We start from the raw sequence: 23,169 nt of genomic DNA, 5'->3' as shown, positions 1-23,169 counted from the left end.
TTGCAACTTAGTGACCAAAAGTTGAACGTTATGACCACTGAGCCACCGCTTCAACAGAAATTAGCAAATTCAAAACCATATTTTACTAATTAGATACTGGGTAGAGTAGGGTGTATTGAACGTTTACCTAAGATTTGCTCAGAGGAATGGAGATACTACACTGCTGTTCATAAGATGGTTAAATTTGAAATAATGACATAAAGTCATGTGCACAAGTCATCGAACATGTTTTGTCGCAAGTGCATTAATTTTTATTGACCGGTAAGGGTTTGCATCACTATCAGACTATCGATTACACAAATTCCGCTTACTACTGTAAGGCATCTAAAAAATGAGAAATTTAACCTAGTTGAATGATGTAAAACCACGAATAATCTGGTTCATAAATTATTCAATTACCCGACATATAGATTAATCGTAAACTTCTACGCTTAAGTCATGGATTGATGTACTTATTATTTATTTGAACAAAAAACATTTGTACAAGGGAGCACCAAATACATATGCGCCACACAATAACAATAAGGTTGTGAAGAGATGTAAGTGCGATTAATGAAAAGAACAACAACGAATGGAAATTAGTGTATGAGAGTGAGATGATAATAATGACAACAGGAAAAACAGTTCAGTCAGCAAAACTACAACCAGAAATTCTTTTAGCTAAAGAAGTTACGTTCATTTCCTATGAAGAAAGTAAAAGTTACTGCAGGATCGCCACTGGTCTTTATTCTGAACCATATCTGATGACGTCTCTAGCCACTGTGTTGCACCATCTCTCGGACCTCAACCAGGGAGTCGTGAAGGACCAACAGAAGCCAGTCTCGTACAGCATTCTTTAATACCACGACACCATGTCATACACTTACCACCTCTCCGCTTTTTCCAACCGGTCCCAGCGTCGGCAAATAATGCACGACGTGTAATTCTTTGAAACGACATTCGTAAGACATGCCCAAGCCATCGAAGTCGGTGTTTCAAAATAGTGATGGGATTTTATTCATTGGAAAGAAGTGGCAAGCAATTCAGGTGACAGGAACTTGGCCTTTGTCACTGTAACGAAGCACAACAAGGTTATGCAGTCGTGGATTAGGATTTTATAATTTGATGGCCGAACATCCGATTGTTAAAATGAAAGTAAAAGTGAGGATCAGTAGGCGGTATGCAATATTGCGAAGCGACCAAGTGATGGCTATCCACGAGACAGAATTATTGACGTAATCTCTCAGTGAGCTGATACCGGGAGACAGATGCTTTCTAACACAAAATAAACATGGAAAGATATTTTAAAAGACTTTAAAATATTAATTTTGACGTCCGCTCACCACCTAATGAAGTAATTTGTTAGCCATATAGTATGTACTGTATAAGGTAAGGTTGACCTAGAATATTACACCTAATGGTAATAATCGTCACAATGATGATAATAAAAAAAAATATGATTAAGTCATAGATCCCATGTTTTCATTCAGACAGTAGCTTTCGACACCCTCCATTATGAAATCATTCAATATATACATATATACAGTGGTCTGTGAGCAACAATTACTTTTGTGACTAATCACATCAAAATTTGGGAAACACAAAGCAAGCTTCGAAACTTGTAAACGCGTGTATAATTTTGAACCAACAAAATAAGTAGAGAAATCACATAAAATTAACTAGTAGGAGAAATATTTAAAAAATAATAAGAACTCAGTAGCTAGTATGAAGCTATATTCACTGTACAAAAAAGCTGGAGAAGATTACTGGTTGCCCAAACTGAATATGCTAGGGTAGGTGTGAATCTATGATTGACATTCACAGGTGGAATGATTTAATCACTGGGACGCAGAAGATACATTATATCAATTTAAACTGTAATCCCTAGTGGACATAATGGAGTTAACCAAACAAAAACAATATAAAGGAAAACTACTCACAGACGATGGGTTATCCAACGATGAGTTCACATGATCCACTGAGTTTGAAATGAAATGTGAATTTTGTGGATTGGGTACAAATTGTTGACAGCTATCTGGATGTTGATCAATATTAGCTGCATTAGATTCTGTTGAATATCCAACTACATTAGAATTGTTGATTCCTTGTGGAATTATAGTGTCTTGTTGATTTCCTGAATAAAATGAATTTTTGTCTACAGACCAATTCCCAATAGTTCCCATATTTGAATGTCTGATATTTGCTTGGATAGTTGAATTGGATTGTGAAGTGGAATAACGCCTATCACCAATCACGTAGTTTTCGTTTTGTGACATGTCACGATAAACAGATTGAGATGGTGTATACTGGGAATGAGGTGAAAAAAATTGACTTGGACGTGATTGTGTATAACAAACAGAATTTGGGAAATATTGTGAAGCTGAAGGAGGCTGATTTGAAAAATAAGATCCATGGTTTTGCATACGATTTGATGAATTTATACACGAATTGGAATCTTCTGATTTAACACGTGAAATGGAATGTATGGATGGTTGCCTAACTGGATACATTGGGGATGTCATTTGCAGATTAGGAGTATAGTTTGACGAAGGACATGCACTATGAGGATTAAATAAATGTTGTTGTTCATGAGCAGGCCAACGTTTGCTAACTGGTTGTTGCTACGAAAAATACAACAAAGGAGATTATACATATTATTATACATATACTCGATTAAAAAATCATTTGAAAACAAAAGACTTCCCTAACATATGTGATTTACACGTCAAGATAAAAGTAGACAGACATTATAAAAACTGTAGTTGGGATGGTGTTTTACCCAAGAAAATTATTAACCTGAAGTTAAGGGTTTAAAATATCAAATCATCCACATTGGTCGTAATATGGACTCGTCAGTTGGTCACATAATTTATTCTTGACGTGGAAAACAGATTAAACACTCATATAATTAATACTAAAATGACCAGAGAACCAATTAGAAAATTTCTAAAACTGGTCCCTTATTAGTGGAGAGAATTTAATTGTGTCTTTTATCATAACAATTCGTCGAACATGTGGTCCTGATAAGTATGCACGAAGAATTAACTCCCATGTAAAAATATTTACCGGAAATGAATATCCACAAAGATTCGTTAACAATATAGAGCATAAATAAAAAAACAATTGATAACCTTTATCAGTGGATCACGACTCCATGCATAGGTTTCGTAAGATGCTGGAACTCAGTGGTTTGAGACTATTAGATACGAGTCAAAATACAAGCTACTACCAATTTTGCTGTAATTTTCTACTACGTTCTTCATAAAAATGAAATGGACTCATTTAGCTGAAAAGGGTACTTCTTGACTTTACTTTCTAACTAAACTACTTATCATATGTAACAATATTCTTCTTTTTCTATTTATTAATTATATGATACTTCCGTCCTCCTTTTCTTCAAGCATTATCAATAGGATTTGATCTGCATGAAGAACGACCTGACATACATGATATTGATCACCACCCAGTGATCGATCAATTGTAAATACATCACAGTTCTACAGGAGGTCAGTCGCGGCCAGAATAGCTCAGTGGTAATGCCTCTGACTGTGAAGCTGTGTGACACGGGATCGAACCCATCAGGGGGTATAAGTTCCCTCCAGATTACAGGTATACCTTGCTGATGAGTGCCAAGTAGCACGAAACCCGGCTCCAGAGTTTCCTGTTGACCACCTCCAACCACCATCTCATCACAGCACTATCAAATTATTTGTGAAGCGCATTTTTGGTGCCCCAATGGTACCAAACTTTGTATGTGATACAAACAAAATACAAGAGGATTCTCGTAAATTAAATCAACTTCGACGTTAGTGTCTTCTAATCAGCCTATGTTCTGTAAAAAATCAAGCTCTCGAATTCGATTATTTCAATGTCAATCAATCATACGTACGAGTGAACCTGGCGCGTATATGTATTGTTTCAAATTGCCATATCACATCGCAATGAAAGGCATAGTAGTATTGTAGTGTGGGTTACTTATATCCACATAAGTAGTATATGGTGATGGTCAGGTATAGAATGTATTTCACTAGAAGATTGATAAGGAAAGAACCGGAACTGGACGCAATCGGTATGAAAATGCATGAACAATGAAATCAGAAATGGACTGATATTTGCAGAAGGAACAGTCAAGATTGAGACAATTGATTGTTATTTTGCAAATCAACTGTTTAATGTATGGTTGTCAGATTTTAGTGACAGTCTGTAATTTGCATGTCAAATACATTCGATTGTCCCCACCCGTGTTCTTGTTCACTACAGTATGATTAATAACACTATCAATGGTCATAGAAAAGATTAGGCGTAGATGAAATTTGAAAAAAAAAAAAACGTTCGCGGCTATCACAATTGAGCAAACCCCGATCAGGCAGTCGGTACCTACTTACATAGTTCAGCCCAACAATCAATGACTTTATGAACTGACGTTTTGGTCTGGGCGCCTTTGAATTTCCACTAACTTGCATCTACACTAGTCATCATTGGGCTTCTAGGAAGCTAGGCATCTTGGCCGTTCAATACGCGTTCTGTTTACGAGGGTTCAAGAACATTGATCAACATGGTTGAAAGGCAATGGATTCATAAGTAAGTCATTATTGCCTTTCTAAATAACCGACCGTTGTTCATATAAGTTGATGAGGTGTTCAAAACACTGATATTCCTTATCAAATGGAAATTGACAGAGTAAATATCACTTTATGTACGATATAACCGTACAAAACCCAAAGATATACACAGTGTTTCACAATCGGTTAACATAACAAATTACTTGGAGTCATTTAAATGCAGATGAAACAAAATATATTTTCTCACTTTATTTATTTATTTATTTAAACACATATATATTGGTACAAAAGGGCACCAGATACATATGCGCCACACGAAATAATGAAAGTAGGAAGAGAAGGGATGAAAAGATAAGGCGGACTGAAATGTACAACCAGAAGACTCTTTCAGTTAAGAAAGTTAGAACCACTCTTTATGTAGAAAGTAAAAGAAGGTTGCAGCAGGATCGCCACTGGCTTCTATTCTGAGCCATATCTGATAACGTCTCTAGCCACTGTGTTGCACCATCTCTCGGACCCCAGCCAGGGAGTCGTGAAGGACCAACAGAAGCTAGCCCTTTGCAGCTTTCTTTCATGCCACGACACCATGTCATACACTGACCTCCTCTCCGCTTTTTCCAACCAGTCCCAGAGTCGGCAAATAATGCACGGCGTGGAAGTCTCTGGGACGACATTCGTAAAACATGTCCAAGCCACTGAAGTCGGTGTTTCAAGATGGTGACACCAATTGAATTATCGTCTCTGCGCCCGAACACACGATGTCGAACCTCTGCATTACTAACATGGTGTTACCACTGGATGTCAGCAATCCTTCGGAGACAATGATGATCGAACACAGAGAGTCGTCTAACATTCTCAACTCGGAGAGGCCAGGTTTCACAAGCATAGAGCAAAACTACTCTCACCGACGCGCTGCAGATCCGACCTTTTACAGCCAGACTAACATCACGAAGGCGCCAAAGATGGCCCAGATTGGCATAAGCCGCTCTGGCTTTCCTTATACGTGCATCAATCTCATCACTCACGCCACCACCAGCACTTATATAGCTACCTAGATACACGAACTTCTCAACTTCTTCAATCTGCTCACCATCCAGGGTGAGTACAGGATGAGAATCCTGCCAGTCTTGTAGGAGTGCCTTGCACTTGGAGGGTGCAAAGCACATGCTGTACATGCGGACACTGATTTCCAACTGATTAAGTGCGGATTGCATGCCTTGGGCATTATCGCACAGTAAGACAATATCATCCGCATACTCAAGGTCGAGAAGTCGTTCTCCAGGCAACATATCCACACCGCCATTACTTACCTCCATCAGAGCTGTTTCCAGGATGTCGTCGATGGCAAAGTTGAAGAGGAATGGTGAGATCGGGCAACCCTGCCTAACCCCACTGCTCGAATGGAACAAGGGAGAAAGGTGGTTGTATGCCCTCACTCTGCCTGAGGTGTTCGTATACAGGGCCTTTAAGATGTTAATGAACTTCTCAGGCACACCCTTCTTCAATAGACAATTCCAGAGAACAGTCCTGTCCAACGAATCGAAGGCCGCCCTGATATCAAGAAACACTACGATTGTTGGCCTGCGATAAGTATGACGGTGTTCTAACATTTGGCGGAGGGTGAAGATGTGATCAATGCATCCTCGACCAGAACGAAAACCAGCCTGCTCCTCGCGAGTCAATCGTTCTCGGGTTTTAAACAACCTACGAAGAATGACAGAAGCCAATAGTTTGGACGCAATCGGAAGTAGACTTATCCCCCGGTAGTTGTTACAGGAACAACGTGAGCCCTTTTTAAAGATAGGGACGACTATTGACTCATTCCATGATGTTGGAACACTTTCTTGCTCCCAAACCTTTGCAAACAACACCGTCACTTCCTTAGCCAGAAAGTCACCACCATCTTTAAAAAGAGCCGGAGGTAAGTCATCTGGGCCAGGTGATTTGTAGCGCTTCAAGAGTTGGAGTTCCTTGTGGACTTCCGCCTCGTTTGGTGGATCAGTCGTCACCGGCCATGGGGGGCAGGACAAGCTGGTTGATGTTGCCGGAGCAGCAGGCCAGTTGAACTGCCCTTCGAAAAATTCCGCCCATCGTCCAAGACGTCGAGAGATGTTAGTGATTGGCATCCCGTCATCCTCGTAGATTGTTTCACTCACACCAGACTTCTTGCTGCCAGTGGCTCGGATGAGTTGGAAGAGCTTCCGGCAGTTACCAGATGTAGTTGCTGCTTCCATCTCATTAGCACGCTCCGACCACCAGGCTTCTCGGTCCTTACGCAAGCTTTGCCCGATTTCACTACGTAACAGCCTTCGTTTGTGGTTATACTCACGGTCACCCGGAGTAGACCGACGGGTTTCCATCAGTTGTAAGGAGCCAGAAGAAACCCAATGCTTATAAGCGGGACGTTTCGCGAAGCCGCAAGCGGCTTTACTCGCCATTTTCATGGCGTCGTGAAGAAGCAACCAATGCTCATCTATACTTTTCCATGGGATGGTAGCTAGTCTAGAAGCTAGCTCCGCTCGATACTTACTTGCAATAGAAGTTGCAGCCAGTTTACTAACATCGATCCGTTGGTGGTGGTCAATCTTTCGGCCACTGAAAAGTAAGGTGAGATTGGCGCAGACCAGGGCATGATCAGACTCCAGATAGGTACTCCAAAAGGAGCGGCAGTCTTGTACACAACCACGCCAGCGGTAGCTGATCGCGATGTGATCAATCTGAGTCCAGGCTTGAGATGCAGAGGGAGGACGCCAGGTGGCACACCGGCGATGACTGTGCCAGAAGTTAGTGCTAGCCAGAAACAGGTTGTGGTCTGTGCACAGTTGCAACAAACGGTCCCCGTTATCTGTCCTGCGACCAACAAGTCCCCATCGGCCACCTAAACGACTCTCTTCTGTGCCTAGACGCCCGACCTGAGCATTCAAGTCTCCGGCTAATACTACAATATCTGTCGAACGCGCTTTCTGGAGAAGAACTGTTAACTGGTGGTAAAACTCATCCTTGATTGCATCCGGGCTGTAATCTGTCGGGGCATAGGCGGAGATGACAAAAAAACACAGTTTCTCACGCCGGTTTCTTCTCACTTTGATGGAACTTTCTAATCTAACAGCACATAACCGACTGTTAATGGGGATCCAATCGATTAGTGCTGCCTCAGCCCTAGCGCTTAGTGCAACACCAACGCCTGCAAGACCAGACGAAGATGCCACAGAGTCCCCGGATAAGCGCACGTGAAACAAGCTTTTCGAAGCGACAGATGGAGAGCGAATTTGTAGTACTTGACTAGAGTCTTGAATACGGGTCTCGGATAGACAGCAAACATCAACATTGAGACTTTCTGAAGACATAGCCAGCCCCATCTGTTGTCCGATCTGCATTAGTGTGCGAACGTTGAAGGAAGCCAGCTTGAATGGCGTACGTGGTTTCAGAAAGACTGCCTCAGTATTCGTAATCGGTGGAAGCATTCACTTTCAACCAGGCAGTGACTGGAGATCGTTTAGATAGAACAGAGTTTCCACCATGGGCGAGCTACTGCATAAGTTGGAAAGGAAGGATACACAATTTGGGAATGAAGGGAGTGAAAAAGCGACGTAGTAAATAATAGTAATAATAATAATAATAGTAATAATAATAACAATAATAATAATGGTAATAATAATAATAATGTAAATTGTCTTTCTTCTATTAGGAACGAGAGCAGTGTATTTAGTGTAGTGAGTCATTTCATGTCATTTGTGTGTGGGCTGTGATACTGCCCGGGTGCCCAAACTGAAGCAGGTAGTTTTCATAGGGGGCCACACCCCGAGCCTTTGACCTAAAGGTCTGATCCACAAGGCAGTGGAGCATCGTGAGGAGATGCAGTCCCATGGTAGCCGGTGACCAACAGCAGGTTCATTCGCCATTCGTTCCATCAGGATACTGGAGCCCATGTGCACCATTGGTTTGGAATCAGGGTTTTCCAACTCCCCTAGGTGGACCCTCCATGTCCACCAACCCGGTTAAAGCGCCGGATATTCGCTTTTCGTCCTCTCACTATCGTAAACAACACCCTCGCCACGAGAAGGCAGTGAGTAGGACTTCCCTGGCAGAGGCTATATATTCGCGCGGCCATGTGACTAAAGCACAGACAATCATGATTGAGTGCAGAATCTTTCAAGATAGAAACATTTAACCAGGTATTGTGCTAATAATAACTGGCGATCCTTGCTATAAAAAAATTCACGTACAGTTTATATAGAATAGACGGAATGTGGCTAGCAGTAGAATCCATGATGCGCATTTCGTCCTGTTTGGGAATTATAGGCTGGACGTACTAACATCTCAGAGTTGATGTTCACTCCGGGATTCAAATCCAGTACCTTTCGCCTTAAATGCCAAAGTGCTGTTCACTTGGCTACTGAGTCCAGATAGCCACTCACCAAGACTGATCAAAAAGTCAATCAAAATATCAACAACAGGGTGATCCAAACTATTAAAAACTAAATTTACTTACAGTTGTTTGAAAAGTTCTATCACAATTGAAATTGTCGGTATCAGGAAAGTTAACATACTTTGGAGTAAGACAACCGGAATTTTGAATAGATAGTTGATCCGAATGTCGGAGATTATGCGTAGATTTATTCTCATTACCACTAAGTGTAGAGTCAGTAACTCGCGTTGACATCGAACTGTTTTGTGAATAAGGCATTGAATTTTCAAAAGGATAGGGTTCATGTGCATTAAAAACCATACTGCGGCATGATATAGGAGTATTGTTAGGCATTTGTTCGTAGGAGCCTGTTTATGTATAGAAGAAATTTAAAAGTGTTGATAAATTGAAATGATGAACTAAACTAAACCAAACAATTGCATAATATTATTTTATAATGTTGAAATAAACTTCATCCAAGTTATCTTTCAACTATTTTCTATTAAAAGACTAATATATGAATGAAGAATATTCTTTTCAATAAATTCTCTTCAGGTCCTACAATTATATATACAAATTAATAATCCGAAAAGTGGCCACGTTTAGGGCAAATTGTATTGTTTAAAGTTATATGATTTGAATTTAGGATTGTTAATGTTGAAATGACTTATAAGGAATGTTAACTTGAATAAGCTTATATGTTAAGTGAAATTGTGAGGTTCATGATCAAAATAAATGAATCAGATGGGGTGAGAGAAATAATACTACAATTACAAAGTCGTTTAAATATCCAGTCGAAGACTATGTGTAAAAAAATAATAAGACATAAGAAAGTGGGATGAATGCGAAGTGAATAAATCACGTACTAAGAGGACCAATAATGGTCTTAAACCAATAATAATAGTAACACGAAGATATGTGAATGAAGATAAGAGACAATTATATTTATTAGGATGGGTGTTTGTGGAGATTGTAGTGATTTTAATAGTTGAATTCATGGGTCGATGTAAGCTAAAAGCCTTGACCAGTGGAGTCCAATCCGCCCCGGTCATTTAGTGGCTAACATTACTACTGATTAATTGGCCCTGAGGTTGTCCAGAGCAAGGAAAGAAGTTGAAGATATTTGTTTCGTATACATAGCTTCAATTTCTTAATCCGGATGTCTACTGCTTCCGTCGTTTGAAGGACTTTGAGTCTGACAAGGCTTGGCAAAAAATTACAAAAACGATAAATAATTGAAAAAGCATGGCATATACTGGCACTATGACCAGTTTGAAGTAAGTGGGTCAACATTCAACTACTCACTTTCTTTACTAGACCTTTAGTTGACCACATTGGAAGGTGTTCGCGAGCACGAAAATGTAAATTCCTAGAACTTTGACCAATATAACCTGCTCCACAAGGGCGGTCGAACTGAGAAATATAAAATCAGGTGGTTATTCTAGGTAATTCATCTTTTAGCCTCGGTGTCAACATTGGGAGCGTAGAAAACAGTCGTAGTTCTCCAGCGTTCAATGATTTTTATATTGTACTGCGTAATCTTTGGATTAAGATTACGCTAGTTGCATCCCGTCTAAATTGTAAGCACATGAACAAGGTTTTTTTACCGTTTTTATTTCGCCTATTCTAACCTTCATGATCATATATTTGTTTGTAAAATTTATAGGGTATCCGTTCTTCCCAAGTGTATTACGCAAGGCGTTTAGCTCTTTTTCAACTATATCCGTAGAACATATAGTGTGTATTCAATAACTAAGTTTTGATCATGTTTCTTTTGCAATGTAGAGGTACAAAGCTAAGGAAATGTGTGTACTGTCCTGCCCAGGTATTTTTCCTGTTTAAATGACTTCTTACTGATTCATCAGCTCTCATGGTTTCTATTATCCTTTGACAGTATCAACAAAAGTGTCCAGTCATTTAGCTTAGAGAACAATATGTCACCAAAAGCATTCATAACTGAGCTGAAATTCTTCCTCATGAAATAATATAGCTTTTGACAACTTGATCATCTGTCAAGTTATCTAGAATAACAGAATAGCCTCGAAAATTGTTCAAAAAGTAAGCAAATTTGTAAGAACGGATTGCCGGACAATTCATACAAGGAAAAATGAAGAATAATAAATTGATTTGCAGAAGTCATCGAATACTCGGAATAATCTATAACGTTACTGATTTCAGTACGTAGCCTCTTAAGAATACTACGTTATTCTCATGAAGTTTGTGAGGGTAGGTGCGTTCCAAACGTTTAATCTCTAGATCATATTAGTGGAAAATGATCAGCACGATGACTTAAAAGCATACGGTCTCTGTACATAATTTAAGTACCGAACAATTTATCACTCTGAAATCATATACCCAACCAACATTTTGACACATTTCGCAATGCACTAGTTTTGACATCTACATCTATCATCTGACGTCTACTTTGTTCACGCAACCTAAGGGTACTTCTTGAGGGTATTAAGAACTGACTAGCTATCGATTGTAAGTTTTAAGAATCAGTTGGACAAACGGCAAATTGTCACATTTTATTGATACTCAAAAAAAAAACGTTAGTCCCTTGTTTTAATGATTGAAATTTCTGACAAATACGTTAATAATTGGATTGGTTCATTTTTGGAAAACTATACAGACTGCTCAAAACATGAGAAAATAATTGAATACTTACTTAATAAACTCTTCCTGTTTCCAAGTTGGAAACATTAAGTAATACATGACTATTATTTACATCAATTTGTCAGTTTTGCTTAATGTTGGTGATACGATGCTTAAAGATTTGGTCTAAGAGTCAGGTCTTAATTGATGAGAGAATTAGTGATCTACAAGCTGATTTCCTTCAATCGTCAGCTTGATATTTTATCATGTTCATATTATGTATGTATGCATGTTATTTTAGTGCATGGAAAACGTATTCACCTGGTTAAGTGATATTGTCTGTGGTTCCTAACCATTCAGTGGTTTAGTATAATAATGCAGTCTTGTGAGTGTCTATCACTCGGTTGCATAATATTATTGAGTTGGTCTATCGATTAGCATTCTATTCACTGATTGAAACTTTAATCTGATCAATCACCGAAAACCTCCTCGTAACAGTTGGCCTCCATCTTAATTACAGTTTTTAACTTGTTTCGTAATTTTCCAAGAAAGAACTGAAGTAAAGCAGCGTAATCTACTCTTCATTTCAGATATCCTCTTTTATTTCTCTAAATACTAAAGAAATGCTTTTGAAATTAAATTCTATCCGATATTAACATAAATTTATATCACACCCAAATTTTAAAGGTTACATTTGTTAACGAATCGCTCCCTGCCATAAACATCCTTATAATCCATTTCAACACTGATTCTCTCCTCGTTTTTCTGCAGTTTCTTGTATTAAGTGCCTATTTTGATGTCTTAAAAAAAGTCATTAACTCTCTATTCAGTAATCCTCACCAATCAAACAAAACCCTTCAATTGCTAAAACGAAACTGTTAATGATTGAATATTGAAGCCCAAATGTGGAACAAATAGACTGATACTGGCTAAACAGTTCACAGAGTGAAGTGGAACGAAGGTGGAGCTGATCTATTGGTCAAATGAAAATGTCACGCAGTTAGTATGGTTATTTGAAATAAAAAGAAAAATAAAATTAAGATGTGCTTTCACATAGTTGAAAAGTTTTCAGATAGTATACATATGGAAAAACAGATGACCTTGTCGACTATTGTTACTACTTAGTCTGCAGTTTCATTTTGTTTCTACTCTGTTAGCGGAGATAAACCATTATATTATTCTGGTATTATTACAATGAGAAAAGTTTATTGCATTACAGAACCGAGAATTGAACTACACTGAGACAAGTAATATATGACAAATATTGACACAAGTATGATCGTAATACCATAAATTTTCTTTTTTCGCTACACACTGAATTTAACAAAACTTCATCTGTGTTCCATGCTACATAAAAGCAAAACGCTGAAAAAATCCATGACCAAAACAGATGTAGTTGTAGTGCCGATAGTTAATTAAACTTAATATCATGTAAGTGTTTATGTAATATTCAACAATAAACTGAAATAATTACCGATAACTTATTAAATGAATAAAAATGTTTGTAGTTTTGTTATTCTTTACTGATAATTAGAAATGGATATCTAGAAACATTTTAAGCAGTTGACATACCTGTACGATACTTAGGATTTGGCTGCCAGTAAGCCTGCTCCTGAGGGTTAGGTGGGTAGTTCTTGAACAGTGTTAACCGTACATCAGTTTCATTAGGTTTATAGTTTTGATATTTTGACTGGACGTATGAGGAATGATAAGTTGGTTCTGAATGTAAGGATGATGGATTAAATGAATACTGACACATCTGTTGAACGTCACTTTGCTGATAACTGAACATTACCTGATTAGACGTTAAATCATTAGACACATAAGAATTATGACTTGAGTAAAATGGAACAGAACTTTGCTGATTCACTGACTGATCATCTGAAGATCTATACATAGAAGTAATCTGGTTGGAAGCACTATGATCATGTGAATATTGTAGACGGGGATTTTCGAAATTACAAGTAGGAGATTGGGAATTTCGCACAAAGCTAGTACCTAAAATGAGGAAGATGACTTATTAAACTTTAGGATTTTAAGAACTATTGGATAAACTGTGTAATGAATTATTGGACACGGAAACTTCACCTAGGGGAGTTGGAAAACCCTGATTCCAAACCAATGGTGCACATGGGCTCCAGTATCCTGAGGGGACAAATTGAGTATGAGTCAATCGTTGATCACCGAATACCGTGGGGCTGCATCTCGTCACGATGCTCCACTGCCTTGTGGGTCAGATCTTTAGAGCGAACGCTCCGGGTGTGCCCCCCTAAGAAAACCACCTGCCTCGGTCTGGGCACCTGGGCAGTATTACAGCCCTCACACAAATCAAATGAGATTTATGAGGCGCATATATATCTGGTGCCCCTTTGTACTAATATTTATGTGCTTGAATAACTAAATGAATAATACTACTATCACCCACTACCTCGGAAATACCATTCTCAATAGTGAATGCGGTTATCTAAAACAGTAATTTGTACAGGATATGAAAATAGTGACACTCATAAACCGGTTCTATTTTAAAAGTAGCACTTATGTGACGTTTTAGGAAGCTACCAACTCGTTAACTTCTCATTTACAGTATGTACATCGCTACCGATAACTGAAAAACAATATTACAGTAAGACATGAAGTTTTCCTGAAAAGTACCAACTGTTACTTTTAAAAAATCCTGTAGAAACAGTGATTTCTATTTGGCTTGTATAGGAAAGATGTGACATTTCTCAGAGAAAACAATACGGCTTGATTTCAAAAAGTATAAATATACGTGGTTCCTTACTTTCACAGATGAGCCTAGAAAATAGTAATGGCCAGTCCACCTACGCTCTACGTCGTTTAAGGTTTTAACAGCCCACGTTTCAAGTCAAGAAACAGATCGAGGGATAAAATAGACTGACCGAAGATATAACACAGCGTGAACCGCAATATTATGATAAGTTGTGTTGGAAGATGGTACCTAGCAAGTGACTTCTCAATATCACTTATGTAACAGATGCATTGAGGGTACAAACCGCACAGATTACAAACCTCGTTCCGTTGTAATGGTGACATGTTCTAAATTACCATATTTTATTTCTTAAAGCCGTACACTATCCCAACCTCCATCGCACTGGTTATCTAATTGATTTATTTGACTTTAAATAGCACAGTCCTCCTTTCAAAGGATCGATAATTTCCTACCCACTCAAAAATATTTATCTCCTGATATTTTCTCCTAAATTTGCACTTTATTCCCTTGTATTCCACAATAATAGCTCCGCCTGGAGCCCCTCTGGAGTTACTGCCAGAGAACACATTATGCCGAGAAATGGAAACAGATATGAGAAGAATGAACAACTGCATAGAACTAGAAAGGAAGGCCCAGGACAGAGTGGGTTGGAAAATGCTGGTCGGTGGTCTATGCTCCATTGGGGGTAACAGGCGTCAGCAAGTAAGTAATCCCACAATGATTTTTTCGAAACATCAGCTGATATTACACGACCTAACATTTGACATATATTTCTCTTATACGTTGATTATATAAACGCATTTAGTGAAGTGGTTAATGAAGGCATTGATTAATTTAAAGGGTCTTCATCATAGATCAGTATCAACTGTAAAGAGGGGAATTAAGAGCTAAAAATGATATAAACATTTATTATGCCCTATATATCCAACACGAATACTTATGCCATTATTTTAGTGCTACGATGACAACTGTTTGGACAGTACATTTTATGTTCCAGTTGTTATCTTCTACAAAAGTGTTTTGAAATCCAAAGCATTGGGTGAGCGTGCTGTCAATATTATGCTTATATTCTTTTAAGATGATTTTAATTATTCTCCCCCGAATGTTCTGCACTTCTCTCCACTGAGAAGTATGGGAATTTTAGGTCATAAATCATGAAGTTAATCACACATAATTTCCCCGACAGACAACTATATCTGATCATCACTAAATTCAAACACGAGGAACGATCATGTCAAACTTGGAGCTCATCGATACCAACCCAGTGACGAATGCAGATTGATTAGTGCTACTCATTATTGGTGTAAAATGTTATATTTAAGAGACATCTGATTTTCCAGAAATTCACTAGGTGGTTAGGTATAAGCCACACTCTGAGTGTGAAGCTAATAGCATTACCCGGTTTACCAGACCGAAGTGGAGCGGGTTTAAACTTAGTGGCTGGAAGTCGAGTGTCATAACCACTTGGCCAACCCATTATAATGATTATGCAGTGTTGTATTTATATTTGCAGAAATAAAATAAATAATGCTCTTTTGTTAAGTACAAGTTATGCATTCAGCTTTGAGTTACATGGCTTGCGTGGGAGCTAGTGATACTACTAGACTAAGTAAATGAAAGAATGAGAAAGAGGATTCGAACACATTGTCGACTGAGACTCAAATGTATTGATTATCACACGATCGCAAATATCCGCACATGAATAACCACGAGAAGCGGATTGCCGACAGGTTTCTTTTGACTGATTCAGATATGAAATATTCAACTATAAACTCTAGGAACCAGTCATACAGTTAGTAGCGCATGAGAAAGACTGGTATGTTGATGTAGTTCTGAGAGGTATACAGTCTGATCTAACCGAATGTGAGTTCATGTGAAGTAATGGGTATTGCTCGGATAACGTGATGACCAGCTGTCTGAAACGTAGTAGAGTTTAGACACAAGAACTAGTTTATTGTATAATGGTCAAACTGTTGAATCGCAAAGGTTTAAACTTGAAATCTATATAATTATTGATTATACTATAATTTAGTGTTTTAGTTTTATTTGTAATAAAACGTTATTACTATTCCCAAATAAATTTTCAATAGATGTTTGTCGTTTGCTGTCTTATATTACTTTTTCTTATTCTGAATATTTTTATGTTACTTTGTGTGGTTCGGTTTAAATAGTAGTACCATTTAACAGCAATTGTTATCGAACAAATAATCCTGTCTTTTTTAAGTTAATAAAATAGGATGAATAATAAATCCGCTAATTTATCCAAAAGATGTGCCATGTACGCGTTAGTATTTTTTGTGATAATGACAGCCACCGACTAAGCTAGAACTCACCAATGAGTTATCATCATCATCGATTACCTGCGGTATGTTTGAAATGCTATTTTCATGCAGTTCTGTACTGTCCTATAATCTCAGTGACATTACTCGCAAAACTTTTCAATCGTAGAAACCTCTGTAACTTTCAGGAAGACATACTTTGTAGTAAGTTTGGATTCTAGCCACTAAATGGGAATTGAAAAAAATACTGACAGTATATTAGACCATATAGGAAATATATATGAGATATATAAAAAATTACACTGAAGCTGGAACGAATAACGTACTGTGAGGATAAGATGAATGACCATGCAGAAGTTGACTGGTATTGTTTATACGAGCATTCTTATTTGACTTCAAAGGTAACGTTTGATATGATCCGACGACTGACGACATTTGAGGAGTGACTGGCATGCCATCAACGGTAATGGATGCACAGTGGAGAGTATTGGGATAACTGCCAGACAGTTGGTCACGAGAATCATGATCAGAGAATTGTTCATTGACAATTTGTTCTGTAACCTGGTTATCAAAAATACTAGGAGTTGAGTGATTTGTTCCAGAAGGCTGATTAGATGGATATGAAGATGAAGATGGAGAAGAGACTTTCAAAGGAGTTGCAGCTTCTTGCTGACCCCATGTGGAAGCATTATTAGGACCAACACTGCAACTGCTGCTACTGCTCCAACATTCATGTCCAGAGTCAGTGCTTGGTAGTGACGATGTGTTTGTTAGCTTACATCCAGTTATTCCAGTGGGAGATTTCGATTCAGAAATAGCTTCCTTGACAGTGACTAAAACAACCTCTGAAGAATCAAGACCCTTAGGTGTAGAAGATGTCAGCATGGGCATGTCACGTTCGAGGATTTCCTGTAAGTCGGATAAGAATGCATCAGTCTCTGAGAGCATATTGCTAGTATGTACAATGTTAATTGACATATTTGCTCCAGGTACAGAACTTTTCACGTTATTGGATAGAACTTTGGAATTCAAAGGAGACATCTGAGAGGTATTGACAGTTATAGTAGACAATGTGGATGTCTCAGCTTTAACTTCGTCATCTTTATTTGATTCAATTGGTTCACACAGAATCTGGTCCAAAACTATATTCGGAGCATTTGTCGAATCTAAAATCTGCTCCACTACATCAGGTTCAGTCATACGATTAGTAGGTGGGTTATTCGGACTAAAAGACAGTGATTTTACATTAGAATAGACATTATTTTGTGAGAATTCCTGCTGTTCCTGCAAAGACACGCTATTCACAATTTCACATGATAACTGAATATCATTGTCCAATGTGTTTGGATCACGTTGGTAATAATGAACTGACTGGTTTGACACGGGAAGAGAATATAGAGACTGGATATGAGCATCACCCGAAGGGTTAATCGAACGGGTTTTGTTCACAGATAAACATCGTTCATTATGGAACAACGGCATATTACTATTGGATGTATTTTCAAAGGGTCTATTGATTTGGTTTGACATACGGATAAATGAATGAGGTTTCTGCTCGAAGCTTTTAGAGACTGGGTGGTTGAATAACATACTATCAGTGTCTTCCGAGACACAACAATCCCCAGATGCATGTGGAAATCCTGACATCGGAAAAGAATATACATCACTCCCACGGCAGCCAGGATCGTGGTACGAGTTGTCACTAGCATAAGAAGGATCCAAAGGCACATAATTATTCATCTGAGGATTGTAACATTTCCGTTTTAATGGTTGATTGTCGGATAATTTTGTTACATTGAGTGTGAGACCTTCCTGTCTACCATACATCATTACAGGTTGGACAGAATTATAAGGCTCATGATTAAGCCGATTTTGGTCCAAGATTTTGTACAGTGATAGCTTTTTATCTAAAAAGGAAAACATATGTAAGCACAAAGACGAATAAGATGCACGTAGTCTACAAAAATTGAAGACACCTCAAAATACATTTTTGATGAGAAAGGGGAAGTATACTTAATGAGGCTATACTACTGAACGATTCACGATTTCATCACAGAAATATAGAGACGTACTCTGGACTCATATACCTCTGAAAAAAGTGATGATTAAATGGCGTGTCAGAAAATAGTAAGATTACTAAATACTTTTTCGAGAGCACACAATGCTCTACAAAAGTTGGACGAGTGTTTCGACTGAAACATTTGTTTTATTTTTTAGTGCGGATCATCAATTTAATTCCGTGTCAAAATACGAAATTTTATTTGATATCATAAATTGGAGAAAAAACAAGAGCACTGAGAAGAATCACGGCAAATGATGGTTAGAAAATCCACGGGAAACACAGGCAGTTAACTTAGTATTGACTAAACAGCATAACTCGGGGTAACAAGATACCCGAAGAAGACCGAGCAGACAGTAAGTGATCGACTAGCTGTAACTTAAGTATGTCAGAGATTGAAGACATGGTAACAGGTAGTTTCTTTATAGTTGTCTTCGAGGTATAATTCTATTCAGCTACAATTACCAAGGTAAGATGACAGATTTAAATTTCTAGACACTTCAGGATGATATACACATAGAAAAACTAGTAACAACAAAAATGTGGAACTACAACTCAGCTCTTAAGGTAATCAGCTTTACATGATTGGGAAGTAAATCTAAAACTCACTCCATTTATTTCAATTTCGTAGACGGCTCAAAACCCTATAACACTAACCTGCGAGAAGGTACTAGGTTGGTTGAAACTAAACTAATACAGTGGTTGGTTAGTAGTTGAATCACTCATCTCTGAAACACTATGTTTCATGTTCGAACCTCACATTACATACTTGAGTCAAGTATAGTCACCCTAAAGAACAATGTGGCTTAAAAACGTGAACATAGATTGACCAAATAGGTTTCACTAAGTTACAAACGTTTATGTACATTGTTTTACTTTAGGTTGGCAATTTTAGTAACTCTCTTTGCCTCAACATGCCATGTTAATTCATAGGACTATAATAAATAAAAGCTATGATTCAAGGCTCAATACAAAATTATAGGCATAGTTGATGGGCCATATCATACAGTTGTATTGCGTCAGGTAGCAATAAAAGCAACCAAAAACATATCAACAAGGTACATATCCAAGTGTGTAACATTTTAAAGACATTCATCTGACTTAAAATCTATAGTGAATAGTCACCCACTCGAAATGCATGTACTCTTTAGGGTAAACTAAATCCCAGGATTATGAGCTTGAAACAAAGTCGGTAGAATCTACATAAACAGTTTTCAGACAGTCACGTTGTGTTGAATGATTAGGTTTTTAGGTTACTGGCCACATGATAAAGTAATCTTAATTCAATAAGTGTGAGTGATGTAGGAAAGCGTAGTTACCTGACTAAAGTTCACCGATGTCACCACTGTTCCAGATACATTCATCGTTTATCTCCGAAACACTTGAAATCATGTCTCAAACCTCTCGAATTGTTTTTACCAAATTTATTTATATTTTAGTAGGCTAGCAGTCTAAAATTGCATGAACTGAACAGATTTTTCGTAGAGCCCTGAAAATGAACCTTAATAGGTATTTAGTGAAGTAACGTAGGTAATGTGGTGGTGAGACTATAATTAACAGACGACCTTTGAGGAACGCTAAAGTGAACTCGAAACAATTCACCTACTTACCTATGTCAAGAATTATAAATCAATTTGAAGAATTAGGACGAAGATTTTGAGCCGAAATTTAAGGTTATAAATTTAAGTAAAGGTTTTCATCACGAACGGACATCAGATATGATCTCAAAGCGCTATTTAGCCATATGAATGGACGAACGCGTCCGAATTCACGACTTGCTATCCTTAATTTCATTGGTTCGTCCATACATTTTAGTCTCACAATCAGAATCAGATGTACAATTTTTTAAGTATGAAGGTGTGACTTAGTAAAGCATATCCCCTAGGACTACTTTTGTTAGAGTATTAAAGTTATATCGACTTATTATCGTTCCTAGGTATGCCAATATAGAAGTCAGAACAAATTATTTTTACTGAAGGTTAAGTGGTTTATAGTTACTACCCTTTACAACTGTACATAAATATAACATTCGATTTAGGGATGGGGTTTTACTGTGATTCATAGAAAGTCTTAAATGAATTTCATCAAAATACCACAACGTAATCGTAGACTGATACCCTAGTAATAACATACGCACCATGAAACTAACTCGTGTTGAATTTTGACAAACAGATATTAAGTATTCAGACAAGCAGCACGTCACCATATTGCTAGATATAACATAGTGAGCTCTAAGCTGTATATGACTTGCTGACATGAGTCAGTACTTACAGACGCAACCTAATAACATTAAGGATCATAACCAAGAATATGTGAATGTAGTTGAAGACAAGTATATATGTCTGACTTACCACTGTGAAACTCGGTAATATGGCGTTTGAGGTGCATACGACGTAGCCCACAAAATGAGCATCCTTCAAGTGGACATTTGAATCTTTTTATATCCCGATGTGAATCCTTTATATGGTTTGATAGATATTTAACAGAATGGAATGCTTGATCACAACCTGGAATATCACATCGATAAGATTTAGAGACATCATTAGGGACTAAAAGTAAGCATTATGAAACGGCAACTTACTCATTACTGTCCCTAAATTACCAACATGATCGCTTTCATAATGCTTGTTCGCCATTCTAGAGTCATAATTTGATGACATTTGACGTGAAATAATGTGAGGTTCTAAAAGATCAAACACTTCACTTAAGATTTACCTAGGTTCGGAGCTGGAAAACCAGTGGATTGCTCAACATTTGAGAAGATTGGGAAGTCTTTGGAATCAGTTGTACCAGACATGGTACAATAGGTATTCGGTTCAGCTTTCGTGCATGGGATCCAAACGCGAGAGTTAATAAAACCCGACTCTAAGTCATCAGAAGCGACTGAATCACACGGGGCGGAACAGATCTCAGGAAAAACGGACGTGTTGTTTGTTGAGAGTGTTTCATGATCACGATGAGTTGCTTCCATGTGTTTGATAACGTTACGATGGTACTGGCTTGAATACACACAGTGGTTGCACTTATATCGCTTTGAAGTAAACGCTCCTGATGTATGCTTACGCATATGATTCCTTAGAGAAGCAACATGACGATATTGCTTACCACAAAGACTGCAATGGTGAGCAGCAGAAGGAGAGGAAGGGCCTGACCCCTTCGAAAGGCCAGGTCGACGACAAACAGGACTGGAATTCGGAGACATTTTTTCCGTTTCTTTTAAGAGTTGAGGATCAACTTCAGACGTTTCGCGATGATTCAAAGAATCTACAGGAGGCATGACTGTAGGAGTTGAAAACATGACTGAGGCCTCTGTGAGTGGAGCGAAAGAAGCAACCTCAAGATTAGGGAAATTAGAGCGTAAGGTTAGGAAGTCATGAGTTTTATTAGAAGACTGGAATGGGCCAAATGACTTTAAAGGCCCTGTATCTCTAAAACGGCAGTGGGTAGCCGTACTTATAGGTGAATGTTCAGGTACTTCCTGAGTTGTCAAACGTCGCTTAATAAATGGATCTGTAGGGGTCGAACTTCTGGAGTATTCAAGAGCATTATGTTCGTCAACAACTTTTGCAACCCCCTCGCAAGACTGATAAGAAGCTGGTTTGTCGCATTTTATGGTGCCAAAAACGTCACGTTCATTATACATCACTTTGAGTGTACTTTGAGATGAATTGAGGACACCAGAAGTTATGCTGGGTTTATACTTTGGTGGTTCAGATGTTGTCACATTTATTCCAGAAGGGCGAAAAGTTGCCTCCCAGGGTTCATGACATTCCGAATAAACACAAGAACCTCTGTCTACCTAAAAGCGACCTTATACAAACTCTCAGCTAACTTACTTCGAGTTGATTGAAGGAATCAGTAGCACAATGCTCTTTCCTGTTGAGGTCTTCACATGTATCTGAGAACAACTCATTTAATTCCTGCATACCATTATCTTTAAAACAATTAAGTAAGTAAAATTATTACCATTATGTTCATCGAGTCCCAACAAAATAGGGTCGACCGTTGGTTTATCCATTAGAAGCCAATCAATTTGAGATGTTGGAAGAAACTTGTTCATCACAAGTCCATTGGAGAAATGTAATCCGATGAACAAATACGAATACAAAACAAATCAACGCCACGACCTTGGGGATTTCAAAACCCCAGACGGGATTTCTTCTAACGAAGTACCTAAACAATGCATTAGAACACCTTTACACGGAGTCAGTCTAGTAGTTCAGCTGACTTTAAACCACATAAATCTATCCCAAATTGTTAGAGGAATTATCAGCTTTCGCCACTAAAGTAAAGGTTTCTTCAGAGCCAGGACAACTGTTAGGCAACTGGAAAAACACTACTGTATACAGGGTTTCATTGACAGCTACCCCCACTAACCTTAAAACCTATCTGTCTATAAGTTTTCAATGCCCTAATTGCTTAGTAGATCGTATCCATGAACCCTTAAGCATATCTTAAAGTCTTTAACGTTTGCAAATTCCTGGTTTTTGTCGGTATGCCTCGAGACATTAGGGATTTTCCTCTCACTCCTCTCTACGATAATGCCTTTGCAAATT

The 23,169-nt window shown here is 38.2% G+C and overlaps 2 protein-coding genes across 2 annotated transcripts; both read right to left on the bottom strand.

Moving 5' to 3' along the window:
- Nucleotides 1-1,439: 1,439 nt before the first annotated feature.
- Nucleotides 1,440-12,282, bottom strand: Smp_000220 (hypothetical protein; the record flags this gene model as incomplete). Its single annotated transcript, XM_018791429.1, has 4 exons — nt 1,440-1,487; nt 1,920-2,538; nt 9,092-9,317; nt 12,237-12,282. 4 exons carry the CDS (start codon nt 12,280-12,282, stop codon nt 1,440-1,442), a joined length of 939 nt encoding a protein of 312 aa, XP_018645376.1.
- An 817-nt stretch (nt 12,283-13,099) lies between these two features.
- Smp_000230 (hypothetical protein) lies at nt 13,100-22,673 on the bottom strand (the record flags this gene model as incomplete). Its single annotated transcript, XM_018791428.1, has 8 exons — nt 13,100-13,542; nt 16,881-18,461; nt 20,965-21,162; nt 21,195-21,296; nt 21,329-22,207; nt 22,244-22,412; nt 22,450-22,547; nt 22,580-22,673. 8 exons carry the CDS (start codon nt 22,671-22,673, stop codon nt 13,100-13,102), a joined length of 3,564 nt encoding a protein of 1,187 aa, XP_018645375.1.
- Between the last annotated feature and the right edge of the window lie 496 nt (nt 22,674-23,169).

This window comes from Schistosoma mansoni (genome assembly GCF_000237925.1).
Source record: "Schistosoma mansoni, WGS project CABG00000000 data, chromosome 3 unplaced supercontig 0044, strain Puerto Rico, whole genome shotgun sequence".
Lineage (NCBI taxonomy): Eukaryota > Metazoa > Platyhelminthes > Trematoda > Strigeidida > Schistosomatidae > Schistosoma > Schistosoma mansoni.
This window is presented reverse-complemented; position numbering and strand designations above follow the sequence as displayed.